We start from the raw sequence: 23,293 nt of genomic DNA, 5'->3' as shown, positions 1-23,293 counted from the left end.
CCCGCGGCTGCCTCTCCCCGTGCTTTGTCTGCGCTGCCTGCTGTCAGCGTCACTCCTGCGTCGTGCTGTCCTTCCCGTCGAGGCCTGGACGAGCTGTCCTCGCCTCGTGCTTGGCCTGGCACCGTGAAGGCGCTCAGCGGACGGTGTGTGAGTGCCTGGAGCCGTGTGTTGACGGCACCCGGACGGCTCAGGGAACCGAGCCCTCACTCCAGCCGGTGGTTCTCCTCAGGTGGATCCAGCGGGGGCACCGCGGTCGGCGGGCGCTTCCTCCCCCTGCACCTCCCTGCACACCTGGCAGCTCACTGGAGCGCCACTGGACCAGCCTGTCATCAGAAATCACTAAGGTTCCAAACCGAAACAAATAACCCTGAAGTTATTCATAACTTGTCCTTTCCAGAAATTGAAAAAAAGCCCTGAGATCTGCGTGTTGAGACTGTGTGATAGAGACTTCCAGAAAAAAACGCATCTTGGGCAGGCACCTACTTGTGAGAGGATTGCGGACTGGGAAGGTGCAGCAGCCATCGGGATCCCATCTGCGCTGTGGCCTGAGCATCTCGCACGCCTCTTTCGGGGCTCAGAGGGGGCCGTGGTCCGTGATGCAGGTTTTGTTCCTCGCCGGGCACATCTCGGGACCAGTGTACATTCCTGCTTTTGGCAGCGCTCTGCCCGGTGCTGACTGTTCAATAATAAATACGGTCTTGTCAACATAAGATCAAGGGCAGTTTGAGGGATAAATCTGTTTTGATCAAAAAGTTGGAAAAATTAATAAGCTGTCACTGGCCGTATTTTAGAGCAGTGTCCTTATAACTTCTTTGTGATGAAGAGTCAAGTTGGGGAATCCTCTCTGCGTGCTGCTGCCTCCGTGTTACTCTGCTGACGTTCTCTGCATGAGACCCCAGAAGCTGCGGGTGGGTGGTCTCTGCCACAGAGGTTTTCCGAGGCTGCTGTGCTGTGGATCTGCTGTTAGCTACGGGCATCGGAACCAACCCGGAAAGGAGAGAAAGAAACAGCTCCGAACTTTAAAGTAGAACCTACTTTGCTCCCCGGGCTGTGGAAAGAATGCACACTCCGAGTGGCCTGCAGAGTTCTCAGTTGTGGCGGTGACTCTGCAGTGGTTGGATCCCAAACCCAGCTGCTGAAGTTCTAGATAAACAGGAAGGGGGTCCACGGTGCGCTAGCGGGTCCCTCACTGTAGGAGGGGCCCGAGGCGGGGTGGCTCACTGGAGTAATAGTTAACCAGGGTTTGGATGTGCCTTCTCGCCCCGCGCTGGGTCATGTGGCAGGCATGCGTCTTGTGTCCTCGATGTCCGCCAAGGGGTCCGTGACCACTGTCCATTCTGCTGAGGGAGCCTGGGACCCTGGTGCCGAGCACTGAGGGTCAGGGGCCTGGGAGGCTGGAGCAGGACGGGGGCTGCTCAGAATTCGGGGAGTGTTTTCAGCCTTGCGGCCGCCGCAAGATCTCAGGCAGCTCCCGAACCAGCTGCGTTGTCGAGACACAGAGGCAGCCGTAGACGTTCTGTGAGTGCATAGAGGTGGTATGTTCCGAAAAGCTTTATTTACAAAAAGTCTCAGTGCCGGGCGTGGGCCCTGGGCCATGGTTTGCTGACTCCACCGTGGGAAACGCTGTGGAAACCCCGGGGTGGACTGCTTGTTCGGCACGTGACCTTGAGACGATGTCACCAGACTCCCTTCCTGCCCGTCCGTGGGGCTGATGACGTGCTGACGGGCCCACTCCGCTCCCGGACAGGCTGGGCGCACAGTGGCTGTTGACTGAACGCGAGGCGTGACTCCAGCGCACCTGTCTGTGTCTCGATTTGTTAGCAAAATGCATGTTGTGTCCTAATTCCTGGGTCCTGTGGTGTGAAAGTGTCCCGTTTGAGTAGGGTGATTGTTGCCAGCAGTCTTCCCAGAGCTGGATCTCAGGAGTCACGTTGCCGGCTGCTGGCTCTGCGGTTTCCGGGTGGGGCCTGGCCTCCTGGTTCTCCATGCCCAGTCATGTCAGAAGTCCCCCTTGTGGCCGGGCTTCTTGGGCAGCTTCCAGGGAGGCCTATACAGAGAGAGTTCGGGGAACACCTGACCGGTGGCCGTGGCTTGCGATGCCCCCCGGGAGGCAGCTCCCCCCAGGCTAACTTCCACATTGAGTGGTTTCAATTAGGGTCACCCACGCTGACCACAGGTACGGGCTGCCCCCTTAGACCCCGCATGGGGGGCGGGCAATGTGGGGATACCGGCGGGAGTCTGACACTTCATTTTTGCCACCTGTTCCAGTCAGCTGTCGGCCATGAGTATCAGTCGAAGCTTTCCAAGCACTGCTCGCAGGTCGACTCCGTCCGGGGGTTTGGAGGCAAGTTTGGTGTCCAGATGGACAGAGTTGATCAGGTGAGTGAAGCATCCTGGGCAGCTGGCGCCCGGGGAGGGCACGGGAGCCAGTCCTCGTAGGTCAGAGCACACCATCAGGTGTGTGTGCTCCGGGCCTCGACTCCGTGGGACTGCAGGGTGGGCGTCCTGACCACAGGGCTCACAGGGCCCCCCTTTCCAGTTGCTTTGAGATGATTGGCTCTTTAAGAGGCGAGAACAGGGACTTCCCTGGTGGTGCAGTGGTTGGGGCTCCATGCTCTCACTGCCAGGGGCCCGGGTTCGATCCCTGGTCGGGGAACTAGGATCCCACAGGCCGTGCGGCCAGACACACCAACAAACAAAAGAACAGTCAAGTGTAAGGGTTTTTTTTTAACTGATTGCTGTAGAAACCCCCATGTTGGTATCTACTCATCCGATGACTCCGGGACAGCCTTAGATTTGTCCCAGGATGCCAGCGGGGACTGTTTACACCCACTGTCCCTGCCTGGATGTCACTGTGACAGGGATCCCCCAAGGGTGTTCGGAGCGGACTGGCAGAGGGCCGCCCGCTTACCGCGCTGTGCTGAGCATCCGGATGCTGCTCCACTGTTCTCGAGTCCCTGGCTCAGGGCCGTCAGCCCCTTTGTTTTATGTCCTGGCATTGAGAGCCTGGGCTTGGGGGTCAGGCCAGGCTGTGTGTGGCCACGGTCCCGCGTTTGCCCTTCCCCCGGGCTGCGTGCGTGGTGCCCACCTCGGTGCCGGGCCTTGTTCCTGCTGTTCGTGTGGCTCTTGGGGACCCCATTTGAGAAGCGGGCCGATGGGAGTCGGCCCAGGTCGGTGTCCTGCGGCCGCGGGGTCGGCCACCGGGGGGGAGGCAGGGAGGGACAGGCCGCTACGCTCACAGCTTGGCCCGGGCAGCCCCCGGGCTTCCGTGAGCGTTTCACGGGGTACGAATTCAAAACAGCAGGGCTTTGGGTGTTAATGGCTTAGAAGATCAAAGATCAAAAGATAACATGGTTCATGTTTTTTAAAGTGTCCTATGCATCGTGGATCCAGGCATTTAAAACTGCATTTCCCTTTTCTCTGTGACTGCAGTCTGCTGTGGGCTTTGAGTACCAGGGGAAAACTGAGAAACACGCCTCGCAGAAAGGTGAGATATGAAAGACTCCGGGAAGGCAGCCCCGCCTGCTTTTGGAGGGCAGGAGCACGTTGTCACTCGAGGCCTCTTCCTGGGGGCAGGGGTGTCGCCACGGGCAGTTAGCTGCTGTCTTCAGGTGTCTGGTCTTCTGGGTGTGGTGTGACAGTGGGGTCCCCGCCACGCAGCCCACGAAGCGCTGGCGTCTCGTGTCCCCGTGCCACCTCCCGTGTGGCAGCAGAAGCTGCTTCCCCTCATCCATGCAGCGTTGACCCCGAACACTTTCCTCTCTAACTTGGTTGGCAAAACTAACTTTCCCCTGAGGATGGAAACAGAGCCGTTAAATTACCGACGTTTTCAGCGTGTACGTGCGTCTTTAACACAGCGTAGGCTAATCTTAATGAGGTAGTGCTCCCTGGTAAAGCCTTTTTGTAAATGAAAGCCTGTGGGATCCTCGTTCCCTGACCAGGGATCAAACCTGTGCCCCCTGCAGTGGAGCCTTAAACACTGGACCGCCAGGGACGTCCCTTGAGGTGCTTTTTGCAAGCTTGTTTACTTCTGCCTCTTGCGGGTCATCCGATGACCCAGGGAAGTAGCTCGGCCTGGGAGTGCTCTAGGCGCCGCCGGTCCACCCAGCCCACCTGGCTCGATGTGTTGGAGGGGTCGGGTCTTTTCTAGAAAGACCCGTGCAGCTGCGTAGCTGTCTTTATACACTGACCTTTATTTGAACGGTTACTTCCCAAAGTGGGCCTGCAGCTCACCTCTGACCTCCAGCAGTTGAAAGGGACCAGACTGCAGAGGCACATAGACGCGTCCAGCGTCACCCGTGTGTGACAGCGGGTAGCTTGTACATTTTAAGATGCGTGCTTGACCTCCTGGTGAGTCTTGCTTCATTTAACCAAGGTGGCACTTGGCCTGACACGCTTTGCTGACCGCTGCCCTGTGTCCCCAGACTACTCGAGCGGCTTCGGCGGCAAGTTCGGCGTGCAGTCTGACCGCGTGGACAAGAGCGCCGTGGGCTTCGACTACCAGGGCAAGACGGAGAAGCACGAGTCGCAGAGAGGTGAGCCGCAGTGGCGCCCTGCTGCCCGTCAGGCATCCCGGGCCCCGTCGTTTCTCATGCATTCACCGACACACACCCAGGGGACTTCTCCCTGATGCAGATCGGTTTATGTTATATTTATATAATTTTTCTAACTTAAAAGTGCTTGGATGCCCCTGTTACTTTCTGGACGGTGTAGGTGGTTTGTCATATTTTTTTTTCTTTAAAGATTTACGTATCCATTTTGTTTATTTTTGGCTGCATCAGGTCTTGGTTGTGGCACGTGAGCTCTTCGTTGTGGCGCGCGGGCTCCTCTCCAGTTGTGGCATGCGGGTTTTCTCTTCTCTAGATGTGGCGTGCAGGCTCCAGGGCACGTGGGCTCTCTAGTTGAGGCACGCGAGCTTAGTTGACCCGCAGCATGTGGGATCTTAGCTCCCTGACCAGGGATTGAACCCACGTCCCCTGCGTTGTAAGGCAGATTCTTTACCACTGGACCACCAAGGAAGTCGCGGTTTGTCGTAATTTTGATGACTGCTGAGTCCTCTGTTCCGTGGTCCACTTAACTGTTCCTCTCTGGAATGTGGAATTTACGTTATTTCCAATTTCTGATGTTAAAAATTGCCTGCAGGGACTTCCCTGGTGGAGTGGTTAAGAACCTGCCTGCCAGTGCAGGGGACACGGGTTCGAGCCCTGGTCCGGGAAGATCCCACATGCCACAGAGCAGCTAAACCTGTGCGCTACAGCTACTGAGCCTGCGCTTTAGAGCCCACGAGACACAACTACTGAGCCCCCGTGCCTAGAGCCCGCGATCCGCAACAAGAGAAGCCACTGCAAGGAGAAGCCCGCGCACCGCAACCAAGAGTAGCCCCTGCTCGCCGCAACTAGAGAAAGCCCACACGCAGCAACAAAGACCCAACCCGAAGTAAACCTGAAGACCTGAAAGTAAAATAAGTAAATTCATTTAAAAAAAAAAAAATTGACTGCAGTGAATATTCTGTTATATACATGAGTGATTATTTAAAAGAATAAATTCCTAGCAGTGGAGTTGCTGGGTCAAAAGACGTTGAATTTAAAATTTTGATAGAGCATTCTAGATTGTCCTTAAAAGCCATCCTGACTTTCCCTTCACTGTGATGTATGTGATCAGTTACGGCCCTCTGCCCGCTGAGGTGTGTGTTTATGGAGCTTGACTTAAAGATTCAACCCCCGCTGCAGAGCTCCTGATCTGTTGGTGGTTCTGCATCGTTTGTTTTGTTTGGCCTGCACATGTAAATTATTTGAATAATGGCCAGCGTATAAACTGAGAGCTCACGTATTTTTTAAAACCCCAGATTTTTTTTAAGAAACAAAAATGAAAGCCAGCACTGGAAACCCCCACGGGCTTGGCATTTCCCCAAGGGGATGGCCGTTGGGCCTGAGGGGTTCCTGTTTGCTGAGGGCCTGGCTTCCCTTACACCTGGCGGGGCCTGCCTGCCCTGAGGCCGCTGGGCCTGCTGCATGGGGTTCCTTTAAACTCTGCCTTCTCTCTCTGCTAGGCACACCCCTGTACTCCTTTGCCCCGTATGCCCGCTGCCAGTCAGCACCCGCTGTTGGATCCCGTTCATTTTTACCAGATTTTCTCCCCGAGATGTCCTTGAAGGCGACTAAATACGCCTCTGGGCAGTCGGGGAGCAGAGGCCGAAGTGCCGGGAGCAGCCCTAGCCGTTCCCGGAAGGGATTTGATCTCTGCGTGCGTTCTGCTCCGTCAATGTGTCCGTGATGGAGTCATGCCTTAGTGTAAAGATAGCTACTCAGTATAATAATAAATTAGCTTTGAGTTGAACTGACGTTTCTGGAAGGTAGTCCGTGTTTATCCTGTTCCTTTGGCGGTGCCCCCGGTACAGCTCTGCCAGCTTTGGTTAGGAGGTGGGCTGCCCCTCTGAGAGCTTGCTCCCGTGGCTCATCCTGAATCCAGAAACTTTATGTCACCTGTTACCTCACGCTGTCTTTTGGGGTGAAGGAGGGGCGCCACACTTGTCCGTCTGCTCTGTTTGCTGCACTTCATAGTTCCATCGTTACAAAGAATGCTTTTAAATGTTTCCTACGTAAGTGATCTTGGAGTGAGCCTCCGAGAGTTGAGGTTTGTTTTTTTAAATTGAGTGATTAAAATACTCCCTTAAAGACTGCGAAAATCCACAGCGTGCTCCCTGACCTTGTGGCTGGTTTGTGAACAGTACTTTTCTCGTTTGCAGATTACTCCAAAGGTTTTGGTGGCAAATACGGCATCGACAAGGACAAGGTGGACAAGAGCGCGGTCGGCTTTGAGTATCAGGGCAGAACCGAGAAGCACGAGTCCCAGAAAGGTGGCTTCCGTTTTCCCTTATTGTCCAGCTAGCAGCTATTCACGTGATGGGTGATAACCAGAACAGAGATGGAAAAACGGAACGTACCCGGGAACCCTTAGGGTGGATGTCTCTTTCTGTTAAACATTGAACTTTAAAACAGAAAATCCAAAAATAGAGCTGTTAACTAAGAAAGGCAGTCCTTAGAGCTCTTTTAGCTTGAACACGGCAGTGGCGTGGCTTGTAGCAGGGGCCGCGTGTTGCACGTCTGTGTACATGGTGAGACCCAATGGCGTGTCCGTGCTGTGACACTGCATGCCTCGGGGGTTCCTGTAGGGGGTCCCGTCGGTGTTGATCCACGGTGCCGAGATGGTAGATGAGGTTATTTTCCCGACACACTACGGGGCGGTCCTCTTAAGGAATGTCACCTGAAGTTTCACCAAAGGTCGGGGAAAGAAAGGATGGTTTAGTGAATCGTGTACGTTGAACTTCACGGAAAACCTGCTTTCTCCCTGTTGACGCAGGCTGCCCATTAATACTCGATTATGGCCTTTTATTGTCCACGCAGACTACGTGAAAGGCTTTGGAGGGAAGTTCGGTGTGCAGACAGACAGACAGGACAAGTGTGCCCTTGGCTGGGATCACCAGGAGAAGCTGCATCTGCACGAATCCCAAAAAGGTTCGTTCACGCTGGCTGCTCGCCCGCGAGGCCCTTCGAGAAGTTCCTTTCTGTTTACAGGTCCACGTGTGCCTGGCCTCACGGTACTTGTGTCGCAGTGCTGTCCTGTCTTCAGTGGGGGAGGGGGTCCTCTGTCCCCACGGCTCTGGAAGGACCCCTCCGCCCGTACTGATTCCCCCTTCCCCCTTGGGGGGCTGCGGTTGGGCGGGGCAGGGCGCCTGTGCTCGCCTGGGCCCTGAAGCCCCAGCTGCTGTGGCAGTGTTCCTGAGGGGCTGCTGCCTGCCCCTCCGGGCGGCCACAGGGGTGGCACTGTGGTCGCAGCCCGAGGGGCGCCCCGTCCCTGGGAGCGTGGCCGCTGGGGCCCCGGGCTCGCAGCCAGCACGTTGGGGAGCGGGGCTGCCGCGCGGCTGTGGGGTGGGCCATGCGTGTAACGTGTCTCTTTCTTCAAGTGAGCAGAGACGCGGGCTCTTGTCTGCAGCATGGGCGGGGCCCCGCAGAGAGTCCCGGAGCACGGGGAGGCTTTTCCGAATGGGCTCAAACACAGTCGCTAACCTGCTTTCGGGCCTGGGCCGCGTGTTCAGACGTTGTTTGTCCTTTAACCTTTTGAGCCCTTTGTGACCGTTGGTGAGACTGGGAGCTGGCTCTGTCGTCCCCGAGCTCGGCGCAGCCCTTGTTTCCTCCAGGCGACGTGTTTGAGTCTAACCAAACTTGTGTTTCCTCTCGGTTGTTTTCTCCACTGTCACCTGTGGATCTTCAGATTATAAGACTGGTTTCGGAGGCAGATTTGGTGTTCAGTCCGAGAGGCAGGACCCCTGTGCTGTGGGCTTTGATTACAAGGAGAGACTGGCCAAGCACGAGTCCCAGCAAGGCACAGTTGCTCCCCGGCTCCCCCCAGCCCCGCCCAGTGCCGCCACTTCTAGCACAGACTTCAGGGCTCAGCCTCCGAGTCACCCGCTGTCACCTGCAGGGGCACCTGGGCACTTCCAGCCCAATGCTGTGCTGGAGCGGAATTCACTCGCACCCTTTCTTCCCTGTTGACTTTTTCTCTCCCATAACCGTTGGGGTGTGTGTCTGGTCAAAGGTGGCGTGAGGTGCAGGTCACTCTAACCCCGTGACGTGCCTCGCTCCTGGAGTGGGCTGTCTCTGGTCTCCGGCGGCCTTCTGCAGCAGCGCTTGCTGTTGCTGGGACTCCTGTGAGTGTTGAGTAGGCCGCCTCCCTTCCTCTGAGACCGGGAGAAACGTGTCTGGTTCCGCCCGATCACTGGCCTTGGACCAGGGGCGTGGGGCAGGCGTGTCCACGTGGTTTCTGTGTCTCATCTGTGGTGGTGTTTTTTTGGTTTTTGCTAGTTTTTTTTGATGACACCATCTACGTGTGACTCCTTCACACAGAACCAGACAGTACGTGCGCAAAGCTGGAACTCGACAGGAGGTTTCTGGGTGCATATATTGGGAGTCCAGATGGCAAACGTGGTTTTGCTCAGAGCAGTTATCTAATGTCTGTCAAAATTCAGGCTTGGTCATTAGAACCGGGACACACAGTTGGCAAAGAGTCGTGTCCTCATTTTATGGGGCTGAGTTTAGGCGCTCAGCCCCAGTGTTCAGGGAGAGAATCACCTCGGGCTGACCCGGCAGACCGCATGGATGTGGCGTTGGTACTGCACGGCAGTGTGACTGTCATGTAGACCTGCGTTGCTGCAACCCAAGTATTTGGCTGGTAGAAGTTCCGGGAAACTTTTTCTCTTTTAAAAAAGCAAGAGAAAAAAAATAAGTAAAACAAGAGAATCCCCGCACTTGAGCTTCTTTTTAGCACTCAGTAGAGCAGGAGCGCAGAGCAGAGACTGTGCTAGGAGGTGGCGCCCTGCCTGCCACCCGCACCCCTGTCCCCCGGGAGCACGCGGGGAGCATGCCGCACCTCTTTCCTGCCTCTCACCTGCTTGCTACCGAGCACCACGGGTAGAAGCCCAACTCGCCTTGCAAGCAAAGGCTCATCGTTCCATGTTCTCGTTCTGTTGCCCTGGGTGCATTTTCTCGGGCTCTTTCTGGACCTGTTTGCATGCGCCTGGCTGCCGGCAGCTGGCGGACCTCAGCCCGGGACTGAGTGCCGTGCTGTCACATTGCAGACTACTCCAGAGGCTTCGGCGGGAAGTACGGGGTGCAGAAGGACCGGATGGATAAGGTGAGTGCTTCCCGGCCGGGGCTCAGTGTTGTCCGCTGAGAGGGTCGGGCGTCTGACGCTCTTGGCGGGCCGAGGCCTGTTCCCTGGGTGGTCCCTGGTCTCTGGGGGGCGCCTGGCGCGTGTTTGCAGAGCGCGAACATTTCAGGCAGGTGTGTGTCATCACCGCGGCGGTGCCAGTAGCTGACACGCGTGCCGGGCTTCGTCTCCTGTGTCACGGGTGTCCTCTCCTGGACCCCTCGAGGCCACGCTGTGAGGCAGTTTCTGTCCCTGTCACGTTTTAGGGTGGGGCGGGGTCCCCGGCCAGGCAGGCGCAGCGCTGGGCCGCCGTCGCGAGCGCCTCCCGGACACGTGGCTGTGACTGTACGTGGTGGTGAACCCAGCTGGAAACCGAGCTCTTCGGTCACGCTGGCCACGTCGTGGGGCCTGCCCTCTTGGGGAAGGCGGATCTGGAAGGTGCACGTCGCTGCAGGAAGTCCCCACGGCGTCCGCCCCGAGCCAGAGGCGGGGCGACACGGCCGCGCGGCTCCACGCTCGCCTCTCCCTGGGGTGCCCTTGCCCAGCTGGTCCCTCCTGCTTGGTTTCAGAGTCTCAGCGTGTCAGGTGATTGGGTTTCTGGTCCAAATTCCAACCGCGTCAGAGGAGCAGACCCACGAGCCGCGTGGAGCGTTCCTCGCTGGGGACCGGGCGTGGCCTTGTCTCCCGTCGGTTCAGCCGGACCGAGGTTGAGGCCACCGTGCCCAGTCGGGTGTCTGGGCGCCAGGGCTGGTCCCCGTGGAGTTCCCTGTCCATCACGCTCCCAGCTGACCCCTCGGGGGACCCCGTCATGTGACCGCGTGTGGGCCCTGGGAGCGAGCGGCAGGGCACAGAGCTCTGGCCGCGGGGCCAGGAGTGTCCTGAGGGGTGAGAGTCTGAGCTCGGCTTTGCGGGTGGTGGGAGCTCACCAGGGAGGACGGGGCCAGTGTGTGTGTGGGCGTGGGGACGGGGACACCGAGGACCTTGCGGGCCTGGGGTAGGTGTCGTCGCAGATACAGAAGGTCTGAGAGAAGCCAGGCGGGGCCCGCTGCAGGGGGGCCGGTGACGACCCACTTCAGGGAGCCCTGCGGACCCCCGGTGAGGTTTTGTGTTTCGTCAGATGGGTTCTGAGCGGCCCTGCAAGGGTTTGACAGGCAAATGACGTGAATAGGACGTGCACTGAGCAGCCCCCCTGCCTCGGGGTGGAGAATGGATCGCGGGGGAAGCCGCCAGGCTGTGGCCCCGGTTAGGAGGCGGCTTCAGCGCTTTGATTGGTGCTTCTGGCTCGGCCTGGGGATGGCAGCGGAGGGAGAGAGATGCTTCCTTGAGCCAGCGTGGGTGCCGAAGCCCCTTCGTTTAAGGGGTGAGGGTGAGGGCCTCCCGGGTGGATGGTGGGGCCGTCTGCTGAGCTCAGGAACTCGGGGGGAGGGGCAGGGCCGGGTGGGATGAGTTCCCCGTGGGCACGTCTGGTTGGGCTGCCAGGCGGCTCAGGTAGTTCGGAGGGAGGGTGTGGGGGGGGTGCCTGCAGACGGAGATGGAGTTGGGGAGCCTGCAGAACGGTGAGGGGGCCACAGGCCATGCAGCGGGCAGGCTGGTCAGAGGAGACTGGGCAGGGCACCTGGCGAGGTGCGGGGAGCCCACAGGGTCCACTGGTGCTGGTCTGAGGGTGGAGAGTTGCGGGGTGGTGGTGGTGGTGGGAGGGGCCATCTCTGCCCCGAGGCGTTGCTGGGGACGTCCTGTCTGGGCAAGCCAGGTGGTGGCGCTTGGCGTCTGGCAGGGGTCTGGGCTGTGGGAGGGAGGGAGCCGTGGCGTTGGCACGTTTGGGCCATGATCGGGGAGAGCTGGGCACTGGTCAGCCGAGGGAATGGTTCTGTTTTAAGGTGGGAGGAGCCCAGGCCATAGACGGGGAGGTGCAGGGAGACCCTGGGGCATGGCGGGGGCATGGGGTGCCCCTGTGGCCAGCTGGTGGTCTGTGCTGTGTGCTTGGGAAGCCTGGGGCTTAGAAGGGTGAGGCACCTGCCCAGGTCTCAGCCTTGGCGGCAGCATGAGATCATCCCTGGGCATGGGTGGCGCAGGAACTCAGGTCTCACATAGTCCCTGTGGGTGGTGGAAGCAGCTGAGAGGTTCCGGGCAGGTGAGCCCCAGGAGAGGCCGAGACCTTGAGTTGGTCAGGCTGGACGGTGGGGAGCGGGGAGCTGGGTCCAGGTGGAAGAGGGTGGCCAGCGGGAGAGGGGAAGGCTGTAGTCGGTGGGCGGGTCTTGGTGATGGGGGTGCAGTGTGGTGGGGACCCCACAGCTGGAAACGAGAGGCTTGGGGTCGTGGTGTTTGCCGGAAGCCTGTGGGCGAAGGCAGAGAGGCGGCTCTGAGCATTGTGCTGGAGGGTTGGCCGGACGGGACGGGCAGCGGGTGTGCAGGAGCCATGGCCCAGGAGCTGGGGGGGTGCTGACCCCTTCCCTGCCCAGGCCGCAGGGCAGGCTTCCTTCTGCGCATCCTTTCTTCCAGTTCCTGTGTCAGGAAAGCAGTGACCGTCCTGAGCCCCCGGCGTGTTTCCCTGGGAAGCGTTTGTGCCCGGCGGCCAGTGCTTCCCTGAGCTGTCAGTCCACGCCCGTGTCAACCTTTATGTGGACGGTTGTCGCTGTCCTTTTAGTCTCACAGAGTTGGGTCCCTGCAGAACCAAACTAGAGTCGCGCTTACTGGGAGAGTTGGACGATTGGGGGGCCTTTGTACGTCCCAGGGTCCTTTCCCAGTGCAGCAGAGGCTTCTGGGCTCCCCTGCAAATTCTGTCTGTGGCGAGAGCTTGGGAGGAACACGTGCTTGGTCTATGGTTGTGAAATGGAGGCATGTGGTAGGGTTTTTGGTTTTTCTGCTTTTTTGAGCAGTTTTGCTCAAATTGGAGAGGAAGGTGCAGAGATTTCCCGTATACTCCCTACCACCCCTCCCCCACCCAGTGGTCCATCTGTTACGATCGATCTGTGAACCTACGTTGAGCCTACATTGTAGGCACCCAACGCTGAGGTCGGCTTTAGGGTTCTCTCCTGGGATCATACATTCTGTGGGTTTGCACAGGCGTGTAGTGACTCGTATCTGCCACTGTCGATTCCTACACAGTAGTTTCTCACTGCCCTAAACAGCCTGGCCCTGCCCATTCACCCTCCCATAGGTGTGTTTCTTCTCTGACGCTGACCCGTATGGTCACCAGCCAATGTGTTATCAACACACTTTTCACGCCTCTGTTAATGTGCAGAACGGGTGGATATGAAATCTTTGGGCTCTCTGGTTGGTTCTTTTGGAAGATCTGGGGCAGGCCTTTGTGCAGGGAGAGGGAAGGAAGAAAGAAAAATACGTTCCTGATCTCCCCTTTCCTGTCTTGGTAGAACGCTTCCACCTTTGAGGACGTTGCCACGGTGGCCTCCACTTACCAGAAGACTGTCCCTGTCGAAGCAGGTAAGTCCTAGCAGACCCCCTGGCAGCACCGTGGTTTTTCCTGGGAGAAGTTCCACGCTGTGTGGTGTCCCCAGGACAGTGCTAAGGGGGAAAGGAGAGTCGGCAGGAGCAGATGAAGCATTAACGGAGACCGTAGTTGATCTGTGTATTTCGGGGACGGCAGCTGATCACCTGTTTGATGCTGTTTGTTCCTGCAGAGGTTCAGAGGCCCCTTTCAGACACGGGCTTTGCAGCTCTCTGGCGGCGGGGATCTGTTTTGGGGGGTGCTTTCCAAAGCAGAGCTAGGTTAACTGCACGTCCTCAAGGGCCCTGCTCACTGCCGGGGCCCAGGCCCTGGGAGGTCCCTGTGGTACCTGCCGCTCCCCCGGCCGTGGCGTGTCTGAGCAGCATGTCACCGCGTCTGCATGAGTTAAGGCAGCCCTCTCCTTCCTCACTCGCGGGTGAGGACCAGGTTGCCCGCAACCTGCCCTTCCGGTGCCTGCTGCATGCGTAGGCCTCCTGTGGTCCTGGTGTCTGCTGGGGAACCGTTAAACATGGGCCAGCCTAAGAGAATATCGTTTAGTTGGGGAAATTATTACACGTGATGGAAGTGGTCAGTTAAATGCAGCACGTGGAGATCACCATTTATTTCCTGTGGATGCTCTGTGGGTCAGCAGTCCACACACTCTGGTGTCAGGACACTGGCAGAAATTGCTGAGGCCCCAAAGAACTTTTGTTTACGTGGGTTATGTTTTCTGATCTTTACTGTGTTAGAATTAAAACAGAGACGAGAAGAATTTACCATTTTATTACTTAAACATTTAAAAGTAGTGAAACTCACATATTAGCATAATACTTTTTATGAAAAAAATAACTACATTTTCAAAACCAGAAAGTGCAGAAGAGTAGCATTTCTTTAAATTAAGGTATAGTTAGTTGATTTACAATATTAGTTTCAGATGTACAACCTAGTGATTCAAAAGTTTTAGAGATTATCCTCTGTTTACAGTTATTGTACTATACTGGCTAGGTTCCAGGGCAGCATTGTGTTCCGTTTCTGTGGAATCTCCTCCGTGTCGGCCAGCTGAGCTCTCTTAGCTGCTTCTCACTCGTTCAGTCTCTCGTGACACGTTAGGGTGGTGAAGAAAATCTGGACTCCCCAGATAAGCAGTGGGAAAAGGGAAGAGTATTTTACTGGCCGTTTCTGGTCGTGTTCTCTGTACCCCAGTCCAGCAGGCGGCCGTCCAGTGTTTTTCTTAAAGGTTGGTCTCTCTTGCGCAGCAAGACTTTGTGACATCGCGTCAGGGCCACTGGAGAGTATTAATCACCGAGTCACGCTGATGTTCCACACACTGGCACCTTTCACTATACAGCGCCTCCCAGGTCACGTCCGGTAATAGTATCAACCTTGTCGCGGAGTCTCTGAGTAAAACCGGGAAATTGTCATACTCGTGGCAGTGGACACGGATTTTCCAAAATTCTGATTTTGCTTGAAAGCTTGAGTTTTCCCACTGACAACAAATACTGTAGTTGTTTTTTAACAGGATAGGCTTAGCTCGTTCCTTTCGGAGAAAGGGTCTGGCACGTACCCAAATGGTGTAACCGTAGTTTGTCCATTGTCATTTCAGGGACAATGATGTTCCAGGAAAAATCAGTTCGGCCTGCATCTCAGATAGTAGCACGTGTTTTCCCTGGAGGCCCCACGGCACATCCACAGGGGCAGTCGCAGTGGGCTCTGCCCTCCCATTTTGTCACACGAAATGTTAAAAGGGTTGAGATCTACTCACAATCAGTACTTTTTACTGTTTTATCAAGGGCATCCTTAGGGGGATTTTTTTTCCTTGTGAGTGTCTGGTGGTAAAGAATACAGTGGTGTTCAGAACGTAAGAGCGTTCCAGACGCAGGGCTGTGCCGTCTTCCCGCTGTGGGTGCAGCACACGCGACGGTGAAGGCCGTTCCTGGTGGGGGCTGAGCCGGCAGCCGAGGGGGCGCATCGCCTCCCAAGGGACAGGCCGCCCTGGTGCAGGCCCGGTCTGGGGGAGATGGTGGTGCCCTGAGTAAATCTCTCCTTCCTCTGTAGTGAGCAGCAAAACCAGTAACATCAGAGCTAACTTTGAAAACCTGGCGAGGGAGAAGGAGCACGAGGACAGGCGGAAGGCGGAGGCAGAGGCGGAGCGGGCGCAGAGGATGGCGAAGCAGCAGCGGGAACAGGAGGCGGCGCGCAGGCAGCCGGACGTGAGTGCGGGTGGCACCCGGGCCCCCCTTGCGTGCTCAGGGCCGCGTGTCTGGCTCGTTCCTGCGTCTGCTGCAGGAAGTTATCAGTAGAAAGCATTTTGAACTCGCGCCGGAAGCTGTGCTCTCAGGAACTTAGCTTTCAGCCACACAGACGATCCAGTCTCTCGCCACCAGACACGAGCAGTCGACCCGCCCCGGCTCCAGCCGTGCTGCTCCAGCGCTGGGCGACTGCGGGCCTGTCCTCCCCCCGTCAGGCTGGCGGCACCCATGCCCTTGGCCCAGCCCCCGTCCACACGTCTCCCCCGCAGTCTGTTCCCACCCGTCACCCTCGGGAACCCGCTGTCTCCTTGGGTGGCAGGTTGAGGACACAGAAGGAATCCCTGTGAAGAAGGCTGTCTGCTGGCTCTTGTAGCTCTTGCTTCTGGAGCTCGGGTCTGCAGGTGTTTTTGTGATTCTTCACAAACTGTCTTTGCACTGGAGAAGGTGGAAGTGGGAGCTGTGAGGGGTGAGCAGGAGGGTGCGGACTCCTTCCTAAAACTCCTGTAGATGGACTGATGTCTGATGGCCCGGGTCCCACTCCGTCACCTACCAACCGGGCGGCCTGATGCAAAGCAGCCACCGTCCCGTGGCCCACGTTCTTGCCCGTGAAACGGGTGTGGAATCGCCACGACTCGGGTGGCTAGGAAGTCGAATCTGAAATAACGTGTGTGTTGTTTTATAGATTGTAAAGCTCTATTTAAACTTAAGGACATTTCCTCCTCAAATCAGTGGGTTAGGGCTCTGAAGAGCCCATCAAGGGAGAGTTGGGCGGTTGAGGTAGTTAACATGCAACGGTCAGGAAATGCTGGGCGCTGGAGCCGGGAATTAAATAAGCCCTGATAACACGTTTTTATCACATGTGGTGAAGTCGGGATGATAGCAAACGTGTATAATTACCACATACCGTTCCTTAATTGCCAGAAACTTTAAAGCTTTCTCTCCTTTAAGTTTTTACTTAGGCGCTTGTAAGTTTTTCTTTGTTGCAGACACACACACGTGCACACTAGGAGGCATTTTTTCCGATAACTTGGTCTCGTTTTCACGTAACGCCTTCCTCGTTTTATGGCTCGGAGTTGGACCCCTGCAGTCTGAAAGCTGCAGAAGGGTTGGAGGGCTTGAGAAGAAGGAGGCTCTCGGCCGCCGTTGTCCAGCCCCTCTGCCTTTGAGGTTCTCTCGCCGTCCCTTCCGCCGTGTTGTCCCTCGCTGTGTCCAGCCCCTGCCAGCCTCTCCCCGCCCGCCTGTCCCCTGAGTGACTGACTCCCATCGATGGGCACGGTACCGCTCGCGCCAGAGCCCTCTGGGTTGTGAGGCGCTCTCCTGGGGCAGGACGCGGCCCGCACGTGGCCGAGTGCTCCCTCTGGCAGGTGGGGCGGCCACGCTTGCTCGACCCACACATTCCCGGGAGCAAGGGTGCCCCCGAGAAGGAACGTCTCTGTTCCCCGCCAGATCGGGGTGTGGCGGGGTGGAGGGGGGCTGTCACGGGTCCTCGTGCCGCTGTGTGGTGGGCCGCAGGCCCGGGTCTCCAGAAGCCCATGCTCAGCCCGGCCTAGGCCCGGCCCCTTCGGGGAATCATGCTGCCTCAGGGATTTAACTCGTGGGTGAGCTGCCAGCGCCGTGAGGACTCGTGACCGTCCTGCTGGTGCGGGTCAGGCAAAGCCACCCTGGCGTCCAGAGCTGCGTGGTCTCCGGAGGGGTTGGTTTCCCACAGGGCAGCGCCGCCGACGCGCGTTAGGCTGACAGCTGTCGTGTCCCTGGGGGAGCGACTTCCCTCCCCAGGCCGTCAGGTTCCTGATCGGTGGCGTGGAGAAAGTCCACCTCACAGGCGTCAGCACTGGTTTCCCGGGGCCGTGCGCCATGGCTTAGGACGGCGCACGGTTACCGCCTCAGAGGCTGGAGGCCGGAAGGCCTGGGAGGGGTGACGGGGCTGCTTCCTTCTGGAGGCCGCAGAGGGGAATCGCATCCTTGCCTTTTTCAGCTTCTAGAGCCCGCCCCGCACCCCTCACCCCCGCCCCCGCCTTGGCTTGTGGCCCCTTCCAAGCTCTGCTTTCACTGTCTTGTCTCCCGCTTGTAAGGACCTGTGATGACACCGGGCCCACCCGGGTAATCCAGGGTCACCTCCTGTCTCGGGTCCTTACCTTGGTCATGGCTGCAGCCTCTTGCCCTGTAAGGTCATACATTCACAGGACCTTGGGGGTTGGGATGTCAGCATCTGTCCACCGCTGTCCACCCTCTGGCCTCCCCAAGATTCACGTCCGTGCTATGTGCAAAATCCCTTCACTCCGTTAGAAGGTCCCCGGCGGTCTCAATCCGTTACAGCATCAGCTCGGAGCCCAGGTGGTGGCGTCCGGATCAGGTGTGCGGGGGGGGGCACTGCCGCCTCCGGCTGGTTCCGTCAGCCCTGGGGGCAGGACTGTGTGGGCCACCGGGGCCGTGTCTTGAGAAGACTTGACCGCGTGACCTTGGCTGCAGAGCAGACGCGCCCTGGACATCTCTGGCGCCCCACCTCTGCTCCGTGTTGCCTCTCCTTCCTCCCGCAGCGGCAGCGAGCGCGCTTCACGCTCGGGCGCGACCGCGGGGAGGCCTGGTGACGCACTGACTGCCGCTGTCTCTGCATTCCAGGAGCAAGCCCGGGCCCAGAAGCCCACGCCCCCCGCGTCGCCCACGCCCCAGCTGGCCCAGGAGAGGCCGCCTTCGAGCCCCGTCTACGAGGTTGGTGCTTTTATCCACTTTGCCCGTGAGTCCCTGACGCCCCGGAGACACCCTTCCCAGCTCAGCGCCCCGTGGGCGGGGTCCCTCCCTGCGCTGCCCGGTGCCCGGAGGGCAGCCCTCCTGAGCGCGGGGCCTCTCGCCGCCTCGGCTTCCGCACCGGCCTTCTCACCCGCCCGCGGGCCCCACGGCACTCTCCTGAGTCAGCCTCCAAGGGTCAGCCGGTGCGGGTCTTTGCCTCACCCACTCCCTGCTGCCCTCGACGGGGACCACACTCCCTTCCAGGACCCTCGTCCCCGCCCGGCCGCCGCCCCTCGGCTCCCCTCCCCTGGCCTCTCCGGAGACTCTGTCTTCGGCCCTTCCTCCTCAGCCTTCAGCCCCCGGGACCTGCTCCTTTGACCCCTGGGTCACTGAGCCACCTGCCCCCCTCCCCATGGCCGGGTCTCCACAGGCTCTGCGGGCCCCCCTCCCAGAGCAGCTCGGCCCCTGCCTTCCTCAGCCGGCCCAGCCCGAGTCGCCTGTGTCCCGCTGTCCCTTTCACTCACTCGTCTTCCCTCACCTGGACGTCACCACTTAGAGCTCACTGAGTCACAAGGGACTGAAACTGGCTCAGCTCGGCTGAGGCCTAAAGGGGCTGAGGGTGCGGGAGCACCGTGGGCGGGCCTGGGGCCCGGGGTGCTCCGTAGGCTCACCCCTCTGCCTGGCGGGTGTGACAGGTATGGCGGGTGCGGTCCTAGAGTCTGTAATCCCGTGGACAGGGCCCCCTGTGCACCCGCCCATCGGGGCCCGCTGCTGGGCCCGACGCTAGCAGTTGGTCCTTTGAGAAGGCTGGAATGACACGTTGTCCTGGGGGGGCAGGGAGCCCTGCCCAACCACGTGACGGGAGGGGTGGGCGTGGGCGGAGGGGCTGCTGCGGGAAGATAGGAGGTTAGGGCGTTGCTGGCGGCCGTGTGCGGTGTCCCTGCAGTGACCTGCTCGGGGTGACCCCCTGACCGCTGAGCGGCTCCGCGCGACCCCGCAACACCGTGTGGCCCCTCACCCTCCGATCTGTTCCTCTCGCCTCCACGGGCAATTGCCAGTAGGAGTCCGTCACTCCCTTGTTGAGCCCTGGAGTGGCGCCCGGTGCCCGGCCCAGGTGGAGCCCTGCCCTGTGGCCTCTGGAGTAGCGCTCCCGGCCTGCCGCACCCCTCTGTCACCCTCTGTGGGAAGCCGAGGCCTGACCACCGGCTCTCCCTGGGGCTTTCCGTGTGCGCCTGCCTTTCCTGACCCACGAGGGTGCCCTTAGGTGGACCCTGGTCGGAAACGCTGGTTGAAGCCACTGTTGGTGGTGGATGTTGGGACCTGGGGTCGCGGCTCAGGTGGCTGTCAGCAGCGCGCTCTTGATGCCCTCTTGCGTGGGACTGGTTGGTCACCCCCTTGACTCACCTCCACGGAGGGTTCCGTGAGGATGGACCCGCCACCCGCGGGCCCACCTGCCCTTAGCTCGTGGGGTGGGGCGATGCCGTGGAGCTGCCGGCAGAGGCCCGGGAGGGCTGGGACCCAAAGAGGAAACGGGCCAGACCTGCCCCAAGAAAGTGGGGCTCTCGCAGCCGTCAGGTCTTTGGCGACGGCAGGACTCAGGGTGTTGGGGGTGTGAGGACAGGCTTGTGAGGAGGAACCTGGCCCTCAGCACTGCGGGACCCTTTAGGACCCAGGCGTCCGCGGGGTGTGAGCAGGTGACGCCTCCCCATCCCTGTGTCTGTCTCGTCTCAGCCGGGGCTGAGAGTGGTCCGCGTGTCTCTCTTGGCCGTGTGGCCATGGTCGTGACCCGGCACGGGCCACGGGAACCGTCTCCTTGACTTTCCCCAGGCCGCGGCTCCGATCCAGGCCGAGCCGAGCTACACCAGTGAGCCTGAGCCGGTGTATAGCACGGAGACCACCGAGTACCAGGAGGCCTATGCCCCGGAGGCCGTCTACGAAAGCACGGAGGCCCCGGGCCACTACCAAGCAGGTACATGGGTCTCCTGCATCCGCCCGCCTCTGCTTCTGTTCCCCGGCTGGCCGACCTGCCCCGCCTCTGCCGTGCTTGCGGGGCTCCTGTCCTCCTGCTGCGGGCCCCAGACCCCAGGGGGCTTGGCCTGGCCTCCCGGGGGGTTCCAGGAGATCCCTGCTTGTGCTGAGGGCGCTGAGAGGGGTGGGCGTGGAGGAAGGGGCTTCTGCTGCTGTTGTATCAGAGTAGATTCTGCTCGTGAGGTCTTCCAGGAAGCCAGAGTACGTTGAGGTCTCTGAAGAGGGAGATTTCTGCACACTCTGAAAATCTTACAGATGGATGAACACTCAAATTGGTCTTTGATTTCTAGAGATGAGGTTTCCTTTAATGTGTTTGGACAGATGTAACACAAGCCCGTTCTCCCGCTTGGAGTGACATGAAAATCAGTATCAGAATCCGCACCAGGGCAGGGCTCTCACCTTCCCTGAGCACAGCGTGAGGTGTGATCGGCCGTCTCCTGCTTGCCGTTCGTTTGTTCATGATACGACCTTTCCTAAAAATAGTGCTCAGTCTTTAAAATGTAAAAAATGATACCCTGAAAACGGTCAGTGCCTCTATCGAGATCATCACACGCGATTCGCTCCTTGGAGCCGGGTCCTCCCCTTGGGAGCAGGTGCCCGACGGCCCACGGCGCATCCGCCCGATTCTCGCTCGGCACCCCTGCAGCGTCCTCTCCTGACTGGCTCCTCCACCCGGACCTGAGGAAGGGGCGTCTGACGGGAGTGAGCGTGGAGCTCTGCTTCCCTCTCAGGCCCTGTTCTGGTTTATTCTAGAGGAGGGCGCCTACGGGGACTATGAGAACGACCTTGGGATCACAGCCGTCGCCCTCTACGACTACCAGGCTGGTGAGACACCGCCCCGAGGGCCCCGAGTGGTGGGGCCGGGGCTTCCGGTGGTTCGTCTCTTCAAAGTCTGGCTCTCAGAGCGTTATTTACAATTTTTAAAAAGAATTTATTTTGGAACAATTTCAAGGTTATAGAAAAGTTGCAGATACAGTGCAAGGAATTCCTGTATCTACCTCAACCACACTTCATCTGCTCTGGGTTAGGGTTTTGTTCGAAGGGCTCTCTCTGCCCTGTCTCTGTGTCCGCCCCTGTGCGTGCAAAGCCACCTTCACAGAGTAGGGGAGACAGCGAACACTCCACCCCCAAGGAGCCTCCACCCCCAAGGAGCCTCCACCCCCAAGGAGCCTCCACCCCCAAGGAGCCTCCACCCCAAGGAGCCTCCACCCCCATGGAGCTTCCACCCCCAGAACCCTGCACCCCCAGAACCCTGCACCCCCATGGAGCCTTGGTGGGAGGCCGCCAGCTCGAGGGGCTGCTGGAGGGTTTTCCTCCGGTGGCTGAGCAGGGAACGCTGAGTGTGACCGCTGCCCTCTCTCTGTGCCCTCCTCCCTAGCGGGCGATGATGAGATCTCCTTCGACCCCGACGACATCATCACCAACATCGAGATGATTGATGATGGCTGGTGGCGCGGGCTGTGCAAGGGCAGGTACGGGCTCTTCCCCGCCAACTACGTGGAGCTGCGGCAGTAGGTAGCTGGCCACGCCCTCGCCGTAGCTGGCCACGCCCTCGCCGTCTGTGGCCACGCCTGCCTTCTGGTGTTTTCTTCAGGGTGCCGAGGGGAGTATGCATACTGCTTTAATACTTTTGCTGATGCTTTTGAAAGTGTTTACGCCACAGAACTTGCTAATATATTGTAATCATGCTCCTTGGAGGACTCGGTGATTGTTTTTATGCATTTAAGTTTTTTTTTGTTTGTTTGTTTTTTGTTTTTTTTGTTTTTTTTTTGCCAAATCAACTGTTGCCTGGAGCCACTTCGGGGACCTTTGGTCCTGTGTGCGTGTTGTCCCTGCCCACCTCTCGCCCTCCGCTCCAACGAGGTGGGGGCAGGAGTCCCCGCCCAGGGTTTTGGAAGAAGAGGGAGGGCCTGACAGGAAGTTAGAATTGCGGGCAATCGCTAGAAAGTACGGGAGCTGCCCGCTCAGTCGGAGAAGCCTCTCGCGCTGTGAAATCCCAGTCTTTGCTGGGTTTCAGCCAAGACCCCCCCTTTCTCCGCGGCTCCCTCCTCGTCCTCGTTCTCTTGCCTCCCCCGATGCCCGGCCTCCAGGAGGGCTGCGGGGCCCCTGCCCCTGCGCCCCCCCGCCCCCCCGCAGTGTCACCAGTCCCTTAAAGACGGTCCCTCCCGCTGTCCCCAGCCCCGGGCAGCTGGCCTGTGTCCGCCCTGTGGGGAAACAGCTGCTGCTGGGGGAAGGCAGGTCCCTTCCCCGTGGTGAACCGCAGAAACGCTTCCCATCAAGGAGGCTGTGATGTTTTTGCCAAAATACCATGTTAAGTGACAGCAAAATCTGATGGATCGACTTGGCTGAGAATGTGAGGTGAACAGGAGGGAGTGCTGTGGCCCGAGACGCTGCCGTGGCCGCTGCGGGGAGCCCATCCCCCGGGAGAGACCGCGAGGCCCGCCAGCTCCCGCACGTGGTCGGGGCAGCGTCCTCCCGGTGACCACGTGGAAATGTCTCTGGTGTTGGGACGCCAGTGACCGTGAGGTACACGTTTTCTTTCCTGAAGTGCATTTGCTTTACCACGATTAGGTCGGGTTTTATATGCAATTCTTGTATCTGAATTTCTGTAGCACACCTCATAGGTATGATTTTTTTAAATTAAGTATTCAAAATAAACTTTTTTTGATCCACTTGCTGCTGATTCAGTCTGCATTTGGTCGCTTCATTCTACAGTGGGGGATGGCTTTGCTGTCACCACCCAGCGAGGTAAAGCCTTGTATTTATCAGCTCTGGGCCAACTAGCTTCCCTTTTGAAGAGGCACGCTCCTTACAAGGTATTTTTTAGGAGATGAAATGTTTTAACTCTCGGATTATCAATCATTTGTGCAAGGATTCCAAGCAAGACGGAAAATGCTGTGTTTAAAACTCATTTCTGAATTACAGTTTTCAAAATACATTGTGAGGTGATTGCAGTGTAGCCAAAGGTATCATTTTCCTCTGGGGCGCAGCAGTCCGTGTCCAGGAGACAGTGGCACTGAGCAGAGGATGGGCAGGCTTGGGTGGCGGGGGGAGAGGGGTCGCAGCTGCCAGGTCAGCTGAGAAGCCCCGGAGGTCGTGGGCGGCAGCAGAGAAGTGTCAGGACTGACACGTCCAGGCC

At 58.6% G+C, this 23,293-nt stretch overlaps 1 protein-coding gene across 2 annotated transcripts in view; it reads left to right on the top strand.

The window, feature by feature from the left end:
* Positions 1-22,829, top strand: part of CTTN (cortactin) — a 28,046-nt gene extending 5,217 nt beyond the window's left edge. Inside the window, exons 4-17 of one of the 2 annotated variants that reach the window (XM_079709466.1) lie at positions 1,884-1,997; positions 2,269-2,379; positions 3,433-3,487; positions 4,425-4,535; positions 6,746-6,856; positions 7,404-7,514; positions 8,272-8,382; positions 9,635-9,690; positions 13,077-13,146; positions 15,206-15,360; positions 18,019-18,108; positions 19,954-20,095; positions 20,908-20,979; positions 21,533-22,829. In XM_079709466.1, coding sequence (XP_079565592.1) covers positions 1,884-1,997; positions 2,269-2,379; positions 3,433-3,487; positions 4,425-4,535; positions 6,746-6,856; positions 7,404-7,514; positions 8,272-8,382; positions 9,635-9,690; positions 13,077-13,146; positions 15,206-15,360; positions 18,019-18,108; positions 19,954-20,095; positions 20,908-20,979; positions 21,533-21,669 — 1,446 coding nt within the window. In that variant the 3' untranslated portion in view covers positions 21,670-22,829. The remainder of the gene's footprint in view (positions 1-1,883; positions 1,998-2,268; positions 2,380-3,432; positions 3,488-4,424; positions 4,536-6,745; positions 6,857-7,403; positions 7,515-8,271; positions 8,383-9,634; positions 9,691-13,076; positions 13,147-15,205; positions 15,361-18,018; positions 18,109-19,953; positions 20,096-20,907; positions 20,980-21,532) is intronic. The other variant, XM_079709467.1, reaches the window with a different exon arrangement.
* Positions 22,830-23,293: the final 464 nt, after the last annotated feature.

The sequence above is a fragment of the Hyperoodon ampullatus genome (assembly GCF_949752795.1).
Source record: "Hyperoodon ampullatus genome assembly, chromosome: 7".
Taxonomy (NCBI): Eukaryota; Metazoa; Chordata; class Mammalia; order Artiodactyla; family Ziphiidae; genus Hyperoodon; species Hyperoodon ampullatus.
This window is presented reverse-complemented; position numbering and strand designations above follow the sequence as displayed.